General features: G+C 32.8%; 2 protein-coding genes across 2 annotated transcripts; one reads left to right on the forward strand and one right to left on the reverse strand.

The window, feature by feature from the left end:
• Nucleotides 1–1,561: 1,561 nt before the first annotated feature.
• On the reverse strand, nucleotides 1,562–4,003 carry LOC119684483 (snRNA-activating protein complex subunit 4-like). The gene is made up of 3 exons (XM_038098528.1): nucleotides 3,346–4,003; nucleotides 2,748–3,294; nucleotides 1,562–2,684 (listed from the first exon to the last, which is right to left on the reverse strand). The coding sequence occupies exons 1-3, from the start codon at nucleotides 3,784–3,786 to the stop codon at nucleotides 1,648–1,650; spliced, it is 2,025 nt and encodes a 674-aa protein (XP_037954456.1). The 5' UTR covers nucleotides 3,787–4,003; the 3' UTR covers nucleotides 1,562–1,647.
• Nucleotides 4,004–12,496: 8,493 nt separating this feature from the next.
• LOC119681583 lies at nucleotides 12,497–13,899 on the forward strand. Its single transcript, XM_038094824.1, has 5 exons — nucleotides 12,497–12,567; nucleotides 12,676–12,712; nucleotides 12,775–12,986; nucleotides 13,186–13,316; nucleotides 13,375–13,899. Exons 2-5 carry the CDS (start codon nucleotides 12,695–12,697, stop codon nucleotides 13,695–13,697), a joined length of 684 nt encoding a protein of 227 aa, XP_037950752.1. The 5' UTR covers nucleotides 12,497–12,567; nucleotides 12,676–12,694; the 3' UTR covers nucleotides 13,698–13,899.
• Nucleotides 13,900–14,896: the final 997 nt, after the last annotated feature.

Consider the following 14,896-nt stretch of genomic DNA (forward strand, 5'->3'; position numbering starts at 1 on the left):
ATAAAGTTATAAAAATTAAAATTAAATATTAAAACTTCCATTTTTTTAACAGAGGCAAATTACATGTTTTTATATTTCTATGTTTTTGGTTGGGGCTAGCGCTAAGGTGCCCAGTAACTTAAAGTAAACTTACATTATTTTAATTTATTTGCCAAACGCGATAATCTTTCTATACTAATTGAACGGGCGATTCACTGGCGATTGTTTTAATTAATCTAAACTGTTGCCAATTAGGTTAAGTAATGAGATATTTTGCTAACCAAAATTAGTGATTTGTACAATTGTAATGACTATTTTATTTAATTATATGAAATAAGAAATTTAATTTTAATTAAAATGTTAAACAAAATATCATGGTGTGACCCATAAATCGACTTCTTACAATAATTTTTGTTAAATACCTTTTATTTTATTTGTTCTTTTATATTATTTATTTGGATCGTTTTAATACTATTTACATAGTATCGCATTTCGAAAAACAAAACAATAAAGTATTTAACAAATTTTTAAATGAATAATCAATTTAAGTAGAGTCAAAAATCAATTATGTTCAAGTAAATATATGTATGTATGTACAGGGTTAGGCAAGTTACCTATTCATTTATTTTACATTTTTGAATAAGGTCTATATAAAAAGAAGTATCTCATTAGACATTTGTAATACTTTACAATCGAAGATGTTTGATTAATTCATCCGAATCAAACACGGAAATATTTCTTTTTAACTCTAGCCTATTAAAAGAAGTGTTCCTCAAGGCAGTAAAATTGACTTGTATAATAGGTCTGTTTCAGGAGCTACTCGTATTAAAACTCAAGTAAAACACAAGTAAAATTTACACGAAAATACACAAAAATTTGCTGGTGGAACACACTTGTGTACTATATACACAGTGTTACTCAAAGTCACTACGAGTAGCTCGTGGAACAGACCCATCAAATTTGAAAATACTTGAATTTCACTACTAAAACTTTTTCATGTTCATATATATATTCATATCATAATATATTTGGCAACTAAATATCACATTAAATACTGTTAAGTATGTAAATTGATTATAAGGACGACAAATGAAAAATGCTTAGAGGTAAAAAATAAATAAAGTTACAATTAATACAGTACTGCTAAAATAAAGCCCTCAAAACTCTATGTTGAATTCTCCCAGGACCATGGTTTCAATGTAGCATCTATCTTCACTGAAATAAAGAAATTAACAGAATCCAACTAGGAAGACATGAATTAGGAAGCTTAGAAATTGCTTTATGCAAGAGACTGGTGGCACAAACTCAGTAATATTCTCTACAATATACAATAATAATTCATGTATAACCACGTACATATATACGTATTAATACTGTTATAATTATACTGTCTAGGTAAAAATATAATTTCTTGGAGCAAAGAATCATCTCTCGCATTCACGCCACTATATATACATATACGTAAAGTACATAATAATTAGTAAATAAAGATTTTTGTTATTTTTTTATTTATTTTGAATAATTACAATCAGATATAAAAAGTAATATAAATTCAAATTTTATATTTTTTTTAAATGTTGATTGAAGGTGTGAATTCATATCGAATGTGCAAGTACAATAATTATATATGAATACAAACACAAATCTGGATTAATAAATAAAAATGTGTTACTTTGATGGTGGATTTATAGAATCCTTTTCTGTATCATGGCTGGAACCTTGGTCCGTAACTTTTTGTATTTTATAATATCTTCCACAATGATAAATTTCTTCCGGATCATTATTTTCAGGTTTGTATTCAAGTGGTCCAATATTAAGTTTAGATGGATTTGAGCAACACATGATACCAGGAAGAAAAAATGTTGATCTGAATCGCTGTTTGAACAGTGTTAAATCCACATTATTGTAACTGTTTTTCACCTTTAGTAAATTTGGAGTGAATAGCTTTCTAAAGGAACACAACGTTCGATAAGCAATTAATGTTGAATAATTTGGGGGCAAATTATTTAGACTTTGTTCCGCTACAGCTTTCATCATCTTTTCTACTGTTTTCTGAAAATGGAAAGGTAAATTCGTTAACAATAAATTGTCTACTTGCATTGGAGTATGAATCTTCAATGCATTTGCCATTATGTTTTTTGCTGGAATACACGCAGGCCACTTTGTGAAATAACTATTAAAAGTGCTATAGTCATAGCCGAATTTGAAAGACGCATTCATTTCTAATTCCAATAATCTTAATTCTTTTTTAATACTAATCAGAGGATGGTATGCTAATTTGCCAATTTCATCACTTTCTAACAAATCAAGTTGAGTTTCATAATGATCTGGCCTTACTAAATTGTCACTTTTCAGAATTTTATGACGTGGAACATCTGTAAGTTTTAAATTAGGATTTTTTTTAAACATTCTTTTAATAGTGATAAAGCGGGTGCGGCAACTCGTTCGAGTATGGTTGCCTAGCAATTCAGCACACTTTAACCAACTTGATGTACCATGTTCAGTAACAAACTTTGTTAATTTATCATCATCTTCGTAAGTCCACGTTGTATTTCTATGACGATGCTTCAGGGTATTTAAGTAACGATTACGTAGTTGTAGAATAGTACGATCGGGAAACATATCACGAGGTATTATACTAAATTTTTCTCCATACTTTTTAACAAGACCAATAAGAAGGATATCTTCTTCTGGTGAAAATGGCTCTAAAAATATATTTATTGTATATAGGTGTTATATATATATTTTTTAAAAGGTTTTGTACTTACTAAAATTTATGCCTGGCTTTAACCTAGTATTGTAACGCGCTATAATATCACCTTTAGGCTTAAATCTAAAATAAGTAGTTACTGTTGTCCAATCAGTAACATTATTTGTTGTGTTTTTATGAACTAACTCAATTAATTTGATATCGTCATTTTTATCCCACTTTTTAAAACGATTTGGTAAGTTGTAGCAGGCTTTTGTCCTGTACTGTATGTAACACTGATAGTCAGAACGACCGCCTACTTCTTTACCAATAGCTTCCCAATTTTGAAATTTATATTTTTTTGCAGCTGTTATAAGTCGGTTGTTCTCCTCATTAGTCCATTTTGAACGTTTAAGTGACGGATGCAGAAAAACATTCCACATTGCCTCGCATGATGTTTCATTATGTCTGCTCCTGAGATCCCCAGCAGAAATTTGAAACCAGTCAATTTCTATTCTTCCGTCCACTTTTTTTAACATATCTTTTAAATTAGAGGAATGCAAGTAATCCATCTTACCATCCCAATGTATATCAATAATTTTTCGCTCCAGTAATGTATTTACTATCTAAAATACAAGATTTAAGTATATTTTAATATTGCTAGACAAGATACGTACTTGCTCTTTTATACCCATCAGAAGCAATTTTTTATCTGTTTCAATCCAATAACAGTTTTTAACCAAACTGAAATCCATTGGGAAGATTTCACCTTCGCTTTTACGTTTAATGTAATCTTCGTTATTTGGAGCTGCGCGACCATTTAGATCTCTAAAAAATTTATTTCCTTCTCTGTAGTCATCAATCTCTGAACCTTTCACACATTTAGCAATTTTCTTCAACGATTTTAATTTTTCCGCTTCTTGTTCTTCGGAATCTTCACCCATACATGAACGTACACGCATCAGGAGTTTCAAACACATATCGTTTAAAGTTTCAAAATATTCTGATAAAACTTCATTAAGTTTTACAGCAAAATTTAGTCTAGTTTCGAAGTCAGAATTCATTATTACGTGTTCATTTGCAAGCAATGCCTGCATTAATTTGCGTTGTTCCTCCATTACCGCTTCGTGAACAAACGCGTCTTCTCAATATGAACGAACTTCGGTTTGAAAACTATTTTAAGGATAAAGTTCCGTTATGCTAGAGTTGCATTTTATGCATCACAACATTTTGTAAGTTGCAAACATAGCAACAAACTTTAAAGCTGTTTCCATGTGGCAACACATTGGCACCTTACCAATTCACGTACGAAGAACATTTAATATTAAATATGATGAACTAATAAATTTGCTGAATTCAATTTGATATTTTGGGTAGGTAAATTAAGGCCAACTGATAAAATTCTTTGTTATACCGAATTGGGTCTGCAGCTGGAATAGCTTTGTAATATTTTCTTGTTAGCCTGCGGATACATTGCATGCGAATTTTGTCTTGCGTGTTCGTACATATGTTTTCTCATGCGAATACATCGCCTGTTGCGGTTACATTGCTTGCGAATTGACAGTTCTGTTTCGTTTATGTTGAAAACAAAATGTATAGTCAAGATGAAATATATTTAACGGAAAATTCGCTATTAAGTCATTTATTAATATCAAATAACAAAGGATGAATTTGGATGCGTGATTTTTATTCTTCAAGGTATAAAAATGGAGAGTTTGTCTTTTCCTCAAACAAAAAAATTAGCAAATCACAATCATTTTCTAAAAGTAGTATTTGTTTTCAAATTTATTTCCATTTATGAACTTAAAATTATGTGAACCACACACCTTTCAATTTCAAACAAAATATTTTGTATAATCGAATATTCGCATGAGATACACAAGACGTCGCTTGAATAATTCTCAGCAACTGTAACCACTCACATATAATTACATACATTTGATTTGTTCGTACGAATACGCAAGAAAAAATTCGCATGTAATATAACCGTAACCTTAAATACCTAGTGATATGAAAACTGTTTTAAAATTCTAAATGAATTGCAAGGCATTTTATACTGAGTGGGCACTTATTGTTTTCATATCACGGGAAATTTAGTATATTTTACTTAATTTAACTTAAAAATTATATTAGTTAAATAAGTTGAGTCGTAAGCAAACAGCTAACACCTTATAACATATGGGAAAAATATTAATTCTGTTTCACGAGCTACTCGTAGTAAAACTCAAGTAAAACACAAGTAGAGTACAAACTGAGAACGTAACAAAAATAAAGTGCCAAATTACGCTCTTTACACAAATATTCATACAACAGCTTTGCGTAAAGTCTGGTAAGAATACCAGTGCTGCGCAAATAAAAAATACAAAAATTTAAATTCAAACAAAATTCAGAAATTTAACAACTGATTTACGCATTAACACAAATTTTACTTGAAATAAAATGTACGAGTAAAGTCTGTATAGCATTTTCAAATTTCGACAGGGATGTTACGCTGTCTCAGAAACTCTTATTTACTTGAAAATATGCTGGTGGAACGCACTCGTGTATACACAGTGTTACTCAAAATAACTACGAGTAGCTCGTGGAACAGACCGATTATACCAGCTATTACAAATATTAAGCATTTTTTTATGTTCAATTCGTTTCATATTTGGATTGACATTGTGTTGTTTGTGTTTTTATGTTGCATTGTCTGTCTTATAAGACAAATAATCATGTTTTGGTTATATTTTCTATGCTAGCGTCAAAAAACTAAAGTTCAATTTCGATGATCATGGAAATATTAATGTTGAAGCAGAATTTATAAGTTTTAAGTTAGGCGAAGACACTATATAAATTTTTCATTTGTCTTCTTTACAATCAATTTACATTGAGTTCAGAAAAATAGGGTTCTAACTGTAATTTGTTTAACCAATGAGTATTTAGGACGTGTGCGAGTTAGGCTAAGTTGATCCTAAACCAAATGCGAGATTTTTTGGGATTTTTTGCACTGCACACATTTAGCCATTTATCAACACGTAGTGTTGGTAACACTGCTATCACCGAACTCGTGGTGTCCATTTGCATAACACCCAGCTACCAGAGACAGTCCTCGTGATTCTGCATAGGCAGTTACTGCTCGAAAGGCTGCTAATGGTGGATCTTCTTCGTCGTACGGAAAGTATGCAGACGTTAACAGCAGGCTGGGCCTGTGCCTTTGTTCACATACTACCGCTGTGAGATCTCCATTACTGTAAGAAGTTAAGGGAAAAATGTTAAGATTTCTCTTTGCAACTATACAGGTTCTAATCTTACCTTGTGTATGTGGAGTGTAGAGATGATAGCTATTTTAGCCATTGACAAGCCATGGTTCTTGAACAATTGCCACGTCCACATCACGTTCCGCGAGGTACTTAATCTGGTCGAGCGAGGCTAGGGTGGAGTGGTGCACATTAATTTGCACTACCACTACCTCTGCACTATACCGAACCATTAGAGAACCTAGGCTGAATTTGATAGTCCCTTCCTTTTTTAATATTAATAGCGACTGTTGATCCACAACGATCAGTAAGTCACTACCTGTTCCGCTTTTACAGACAGCCATATTTACTATTTGCCATCTAGATGATTCTAACGCCTGGTTCTGCCGTCCGTTGAGTTTCAATATGACGTTTTTGTCCGGAACCGAAGGTGGGACCCACAGGGAAACAATCGGGCGTACAGGAAGCTGAGAGCGAGGAACTACTTCGAGTTGAGCTCCCTGCCAGAGTGTGCCAAAACTGCCGATTGTGCGCGTTAGGAAATCCAAGGACTTCTTGTTGCCGCAACCAACAACCTTAACACCTTTCTGCCATCCAGCTCTATCAAAAACTAATTCCTCACTATCAGCCTCCGTCATTGCTCTCATCAAACGCGTCTCGACAAGTAGCCAATTCTTAGGCGATACCTTCCCATCAGGGTCGACTTTGTCTATGATGGCTACTTGTAGTTCCATTGGGGATTCAAAAAAGGCCGAGGATTTAGACTTTTTCGACTCCTTCTGTGTCTCTTCCTCGGACCGTGCCCTTTTTGTGGCGAAGAGGAGGGTATCTTAAAAGAGGATCCTGTGGGTTTGGTCTTTAGTGGCAGCGCTTAAGCGATATCCTTGACTGACTTTGCTTCCATTTTGGATTGCCCTCGTTCCATTGATGAATAAGCTGTAGCGTTGTCCCTCTCGAACTTTGCTACAGCTTTTTCATGCTTCCTTATTAGATCCTTCTCCCTCTTCGTGAAGGAGGAGGAGTCCCTCGCCCTCATTTTTCTTAGATGGTAGACCGATCGCTTGTAGCCATTTCTGACCTTCTACTCCTTTGTCACTACCTTTCGTGGCTCCATCCCCGGCATGGAAGCCTTAGATGAGGAGGATCAAGTAAAAGTTTCTCAACCTCTTGACTGATGTCATCAACGTTGCTAACCTGTGAAAACGAGTCATCGTCGGTTGTTGTGTCGATGCGTAGGTTCAGAAATGGAGATCCGATTTGATCTCCCTCACCCTCATCCTCTCCAGCCAAGGCTTCCTGCCTACCCAAAGTTGGCTTGGAGGCCGCGCCCTGTCATTGTTACCTGTAGAAGTTTGCTTTGAAATTGAAATTTTGAGATTTGACAGGTCATAGGATCTCGACGCCAGGTGCCCCTCTCGCTCGACACCTACCGCCGGTACAGGGGATCCGACTCCCTGCACCGGAACTTTAGAATTTTTTTCTGACATTAGTCATACAAAAACACCTCCTCACTGTAAGGTTTCTTTAAAAGTCTGCCACCCTACGCATAAAAAGACTCGGACTCGACCGCCCCTAACATGGAGAAAACAATCGTCGTTATGTGCCGCCCCGTTAATGAAGCCCGACGATTCACTGCAGCCCTAAGCCCCCGCACCACGACAAGGTACCTACCAAATGGTAGTTCAATTTAAAATAAAGTGATCTCTCAGTGTCAATTTATCATTTGGCGTTATAAATGATAATTTATGTTGCAATCATAACATGCGCCTTAGAAGCAGTACTGTTACAGGGACCGAAAATAACAGTTATTTCAAAAATTTTTTAGAAAAAAGCAGCAACAAAAAAATGTCTAAACTCATTCTAACACCTTTCATGCTTAATATTATGCATACTTTTTATATATACGCGTTTTAAAATAAAACTCATAAAATAATAATTAAATTGGCTTTATATTCATCAAAAATAACTCTTACATTCTGCTTTTTGTTTATTTTAAAACGCACAAATATCTGTTATTTTTGACTTTTACTCGTAAATATGAAACTCAAGAATAACTCTTATTTTTGAAAATAAAATATAATTCACACTCGCCTGCCGAATATTTTTAAAACGAAAATATAAAATGCATTTTTCATACAAGGCAGTTGTAGTTGAAATTCCATATAAAATGCATTTAAGGGTTGGTGCATGTAAAGAGTTACTCTTGGTACACAAAACAATACAAAAACAAAAAAGTAAACTAAATCTTTATTGAATTGTTTATAAAATGGCATTGCTGATATATAATATTAAATTATAACTCTATCATAAACTTCTTCAAATATATACAGATAGAAGCAAGACAGATGCATTCACTAAGCGTAAGCATTAATGAGGTACATGGAAAAATTAATATAAATCTGCATAAGCGGAGTAGATTTGTTTTACCCTCTTAGGCTTAGTATCAGCTGCCCATCCTGTAGTATTAGATTTAGCCTTGAATTCTACATCTTGAATTGATCATAACATTTAACCACCAGATTGAAAATTTTATCAACATAACTTGCATTGAAATGCTCGAATTCGACCACAATTTGTGATAGGGCTTTGAGTTCGATATCGTTTCATTTGAAATTCTCCCACAAGGAATTCAATTTTTTTATTCGGTCCTTGTAATACATGGTATCCTGCTTCCGGATACTGGAATCTTTCTTAAAATTCATAATTAGGCGTTTTATATGTGCTCCGAGCCCTGATTATAATGGGGTCGTTTTAATTTTAGAGTTTATGGATAAATTTTCGGCCAGAATATCCCAATGAGTCCTTTTGTAGAAAATTCGCTCCTTTGGAGTGTGCTTTAGGATAATGATAGGTAATACTTTAGTGTGAACTCAGATCCTTAATCTGAATTAGCTTGATAGCTTAATTTGTGCGAAGTAATTTTAGCATTTATAACCTAAATCACTTATTTTATTGATTAGTATGATCAATTATAACCCAAACTAGTAGACAGCACTAGCCTAAGTGAAATACGCCTTAAATTTCATAACAGTTCAACTCTTTGCTGCGTACAATGATACTATATCACACCCTTCTCGAGGCGAAGCTGCTTTGATGTTGATAATATATTGACATAACAGAACACCATGGATCTAGAGAGGAAAACTCGATAAAACTCCCAATCTCCACAAATTGCAGATCGAGAACCATAAATTTCAGTAACGTACCTACCGCAACTTGTGACGATAATAAGAGGGTACCATCTAACAAAACAACAATCTCCATGCGTTCTGGCCCTTCCGTGAGGTGGGACCCTCCTTGAAGGAGAATATATAAAGAACTGCGAGTGTCGATTAGATCGCTCGAGAGATATAAACATATTTCGGTTACATCCGAAACTGTAAAGGCTAAGCTAGCCTGGGCAAAACAGGTTGTCTATACTCCCGAAGAAGAGAAAAAGAAACCTGTATCGAAACGTTAGCGCTGGTTAGATGCGTCAGTTTTAAAGCCTGATGCCAAAAAGGCGAAATTTCGTGGCAATACTACCAATACTAAATCCTTTAGCGACACACTAAAGAACTCCATCACGATGGCGGTCTTTGATAAGAATGACCCTGTTGGCACTATTACTACTCGAAACTGGGATCAAAACGACATTAAGCTCCTAGATTTATATATTGAAGTTCTGAATGAAGTTGCAGGCACAACTCCTAAATGTCTCGACAGTGGTTGGTTGCTAAGGAGCAAATTTCAAGCCGACCAAAATCGCGTTCCTGTATTCCAGCCGAACCGTCTGATCTACAGCGGATTCAGTACGTTATTCGATTGGGAAACCCTGACATTAATATATCTACGTGGAAGGTCACTAAGCTAGAAGAAGCCAAAGGTAAATATAGGTCGGATAGTTTTGTGATCGACAAAGCCTCCCTGGCCATTTTGGTGAGATCTTGTGGCGTCTTAAATTCCCATAAATATGAGGGTTTATAAAAATGATGATTAGCAATCCTCACCTAACGTAAAGGACTCAGTTGGTTAAAGAACGCTTCGCAATCATTCCAAAGGCATATGGATTCCATCTTTAGGAACACGACATTCATTTTCCGCTGTTTCAATGACAGCCTGATCTTCTCAGAAAAATAAGAACCCAAAATTCGTAACGACATAGTACTGAAAACATGTAAAGATGCCGAGCTATATATAGAGATCAGAAAGTGTGAATTCGGTGTGAATCGGTAGGACTTTCTAGACTGCCAGAAGATCGTTTTCAACTCATTAGGGAGTTTCTGAACCCAAAAACGATATCTTATTTTCACCGATTCTAACGCATTTTGAATTGCTATCGCTAGTACACTTTAAATGCAGCACAGCTGCAGGTACCATTATCCGAAAATATTATGAAGAACGAAAAAACAGAGGTAATATGGAACAACTCCATAAAAGAAACATTAGAAGCATGTAAGTTCAGTATATCAGCGTTGATAAAGCTTATATATATGTCGCCATTATTTCCTATTGATAACATACGCAACTCGCATTCCCATCGGTGCAGCGTTAGAGCAGCAGATAGCAGAGGGATGGAGACCAGTGGCATATTTCTCGTCAAAACTAAAAGCAACAAGGTCGACAACAATGCGGTTGACGAAGAGCTGCAAGCGTTCTACCTAACAGTGAAGCACTTTAGACTTCGTAAAATTTATAAAATAATGACACCATATTTAATTAAGTTGGGTAGAAACCACAAACTCAAAACGTAAAAAAGGGCTTCTTTAACTTTTTTAAATGTTAAATATTTTAAAAGAATATTAAATTTATTGTAAAAGTAATGAAAATGATATGTAAACCTTGTAGTATATTCGCACTGCCTCATTTAAGCACTTGCTCATTTATTTTAATGAGGAAATGTTTACATTATATTTATCTTATTTACAGCTGATAAAACTTTTATGAACTTCTCTTCATAATATGTCAACAAAAAAAATTAAATATATAATTGATCTATTAAATTATTTATACACATTTTATATATTAATTACATATTTTATTAATAAAAACAAAGATTTTATTAAATGTTTACTTCCCCAATCCTTTTGTTTACAGCACAGCTGTTGTTGTTTATGTAGCATGAAAAACTCACCATGTGAGAACGTTATGGTGTGATGGAAGAAACTGATGAAAATGGACGTTTTCTGAAAGTTCCATTTAAAAGACTATTATAAAAATTTGCGTATTATTTGCGGTAAGATATTCAAAATTATTTCAAAATCATATATTAATAAAAATTTTCTCTTTTTTAGAATCAAACTTAAAATATCTCGCTGCTCTAACCGCAGCTGTAAATGTTATTTTTTGAAAAATGTGCAGCTTATTTGCGATTATGATTTAAAAATCTTGGGATGCTATGATCGCTATGTTAAAACTACTCACAATGCTTTATATGGGAGAAAAGCACTATCAAAAAATCCCTAGAAGCTAATTACAGGAAAAATAGTGATTCCTCCTCCACCATGGTTAATGACTCATTATAGAAATATTGAAAATGCAACCCAGCGAAAGTTTAATGCAAGCATATTAATGCTCGTAAATGCATTGAACGGTTGAATAAAGTTCTTAAAAAGGTTTTCGCATGCTTGTTATTTGGGCGTGGTCTAATGGTTAGCCCTGCTTAAATGGGATCTATGTATAATAAATGCCTGTTGTTCTCTGTATAATTATAGAAAACTCCATAACTTACCCATTTTGGAATTACAAGATCACTAACTAACAAAAACCGATTATTCAGTTATTCAGATTTGTACAGCTTCTTAAATGAAGAATGAAAAATACGCGACTCCATTACAAGGAATTATTGTCATTATTAATTTTTTCATTAATTATTTCATCTTTCGATTGAAAATCATATTTAAGTTTGTTTTAAGTTTGTTTTTATCATGGTTGTTGTATTTAATTATATATATATATATATATCACGAATACATTTTATTTAAATAAAATAAATGGTTTCACGATCATTTGGCAGATGACAAAAACTCAAAAAAAATTAGAAAAAATTCACCACAATTACATATACACTACAGCTGATCGTCATTAGTGGTTATAATGAGCAAAAACCGCCTATATGAGACAGTGTGAATGTACTTTTATGTACAATTTATATATATAATAATATTAGAAAAAATTAACTTACGTAGAACACATTAAAATCACTTCTCTAAAATTAACTTTGTTTTGGTTAGTTTTCTCCGTTTTACTTTATGACTTAATTTCCTTTCTAATAACATGTTTCCACTGCTTACTACGGTTCGCCATCAGTTAAAAGATAAATAAATGATAATAATTCTAGCATAGTTAAAGCTTATTGTGGGTAGGGAATAAGCCCCCCAACCATAAAAGAGTAAAAGTGCGCAATAGCACAAACTCAAACCACAACAAGAACAGCACTGCTTACTTACGAAATAAGCATTTAGTTACCAAGTAAAGTTTTTATTTAGTAAAAATTACTAAATAAATTTCATTACTTATACAAAGAGTTTGCGTGCTTTTTAACCAAATTATTAGATCAAAAATGTCGAATGCAACCCTTAAAAATGAATTTCCCATAAGGGAAATTACCATAATTTGAAATTCATGTCATATGTTTTATATGTAAATAAACAAAAAATCAGCAACTCAAGCAAGCAAAACGTAAGAACTTTTTAAAATATTTGTGTTGTATAAATAAAATATATAATTGCTGTACAAAAATATATAAATGAGTTTATATGTCAAATATATATTTCATTTCTTTATAAGTTGGATATCAATATAGAGAATGGACTCGAGCTCACAAGTTTGTATTAAAAATTTATAATTTGTTTGTAATTTAATAAAGCAAAATTCATTTAATTGCAGGTAAACACAAAAAAAAGAAGCAGAAATTCGTGGACTGAAGGTGGCGTGCAATTATTTCTAGAACTGTGGGCGGAGAATCTTCCTCAATTGCGAGGCCCCCGGCGAAATGGCCACATATTTAAGGATATGGCCAAAGAGATGTGTGAAATGGGGTACATGGTAACCGCTTCGGAAGTGCAGAGGAAAGTGCACAACTTCACCCAACGGTTTAGGTAAGTGTTATTAAATGAAATTTATATTATTTATATATTTAAATAAAACGTTGAAAAGTTTTTATTTTTTAATATGTACATATATGCAACTCATATAATAAAAAAATATTTGAATGCTGTAATATTATTAATTTTTTGTGTTAATTTTATTTGTTCTCATTAATCAATTCAATTTAATTGTTTGTTTATATTAAATCAGGAAGGAACAGCAGTGTGTTGGAGTTTTGGCCGGGATGTCAACTAACTGGAAGTACTTTCAGATATTGCAAAGAATTCTAGGCAATTCACCCATACATAACTCCATAGAATTAGTTTGCGAAAGTATAGCAGGTGAGTTTTTATAATTTTGTTTAAGTTCGTCAAAATAATGAATTTCTTTGTTAATCAGACCAGGTCCCGTCTTCAAATGATGCATCATCTCCATGTTCATCGGCAGATCCAATACCTAATTCTGAGTTGAATGATTCTAAAACACCTGCAGAAAAAAGAAAAAAAAGAAAGAAAAAAGATGTAAATGAAAACCTTTTGGAACAGTTTCAGAATTTGGTGGAGGTGGAGAAACGTCGCATCGAGCTGCAGGAACGCACAGATGAGAGATTTTTAAATTTAATGAAAGCAAGCAATGATACTTTGTCGCGTATCGCGTCAATAATGGAAAGAGGCTTTCTGTATACACGAATCGCTGAACACAATAACATCAGCAATGACTAAGCATTTTTGTTGACTTGGCAGCGGTGAACGATTATTATTTATTATAATTTATAATTATTATTATTACAATATTATTAGTTAGATAAAGTTGTTTTCTTCTTTTCCATGTATTTAGAATAGTAAGATTAAGTAATTAACCTAATCTAGGTTAACTTCTAGTTTTAAGTTATACTATTTAGATTGGAGACAAAGATTACGTTAGGTTTAAGTTGATATTTTTTAAGTGTATCTTGTAAATAAAATAAAATGCACTAAAAAAATATAGCTAAGCATGTAGTCTTATTTCTTCTCTATTTGGATCGTGGTCATTCAGTGTTGAAACTTCTTATGGTTCTTAACATTCTAAAGCTTGCTGCTTTCTTTTTAAAACAACTTCGTTCTTTTCTAAAATAGCAACTCAATTAAATTTTAAACTTTATTTAATATTTACTGGCCGTACTTACCAATATCCAGCTCTTCATCCAGTTTCTATCAAATGTTGAAGAAAGAAGTGCTATTGCACGTTTGTTTTCTGTATTCATTTATTACATGCATATATTAAATTGTTTTCATTTTCTACGTTCAATTAATTGATCCATGATCAGTTAATAAAATTCTGATAACATACAAAATTAAATATATTCTGTTTACAATCGAAATGTGAACAAAGAAAATCTCTCCCACAACTTTTACAAAATTTTCTGACTCTGACGGTTTTTTCACATCCAATAAGTAACTTATGGAAATGAAAACTAAAGAAAACTTAGAGCTGCTTAAGTAACTTACTAAGTGAGCAGTGGAAACATGCTATAACTTACAACTATAAATTTAGTCAAAGATTTATTTCAATGTTCACATAAACCAGAAGTAATAATAAAAATATATTATAAATAATAACACGAATTTTATCTTTTCACTCATTACTATCTTCTACTCAATTCCTATTGGTTTTGTGTACTGAAACGTGGAACCAGTAAAAATTGACGCAAACTTTACTTATGGCTCACTTATTTTGCTGCAGTTAGTGAATTAAAATGCTTTGATCCTGTTGAAAAAATAATGAAACCAATATATCCACAATATTTCTTTTCTGTATTTTTTTAATATTTTCTTTTTACTTTCGGAAGAGAATAATGAACAGCGAAAGTAAAAAGAAATACGCAATTTTTGAATACCAAATAAATGTTAAATTATTTATCAAAAAGTTTTATTATTTCAAT

Source organism: Teleopsis dalmanni, chromosome 2, assembly GCF_002237135.1.
Source record: "Teleopsis dalmanni isolate 2A chromosome 2, ASM223713v2, whole genome shotgun sequence".
In the NCBI taxonomy this organism is placed as follows: domain Eukaryota; kingdom Metazoa; phylum Arthropoda; class Insecta; order Diptera; family Diopsidae; genus Teleopsis; species Teleopsis dalmanni.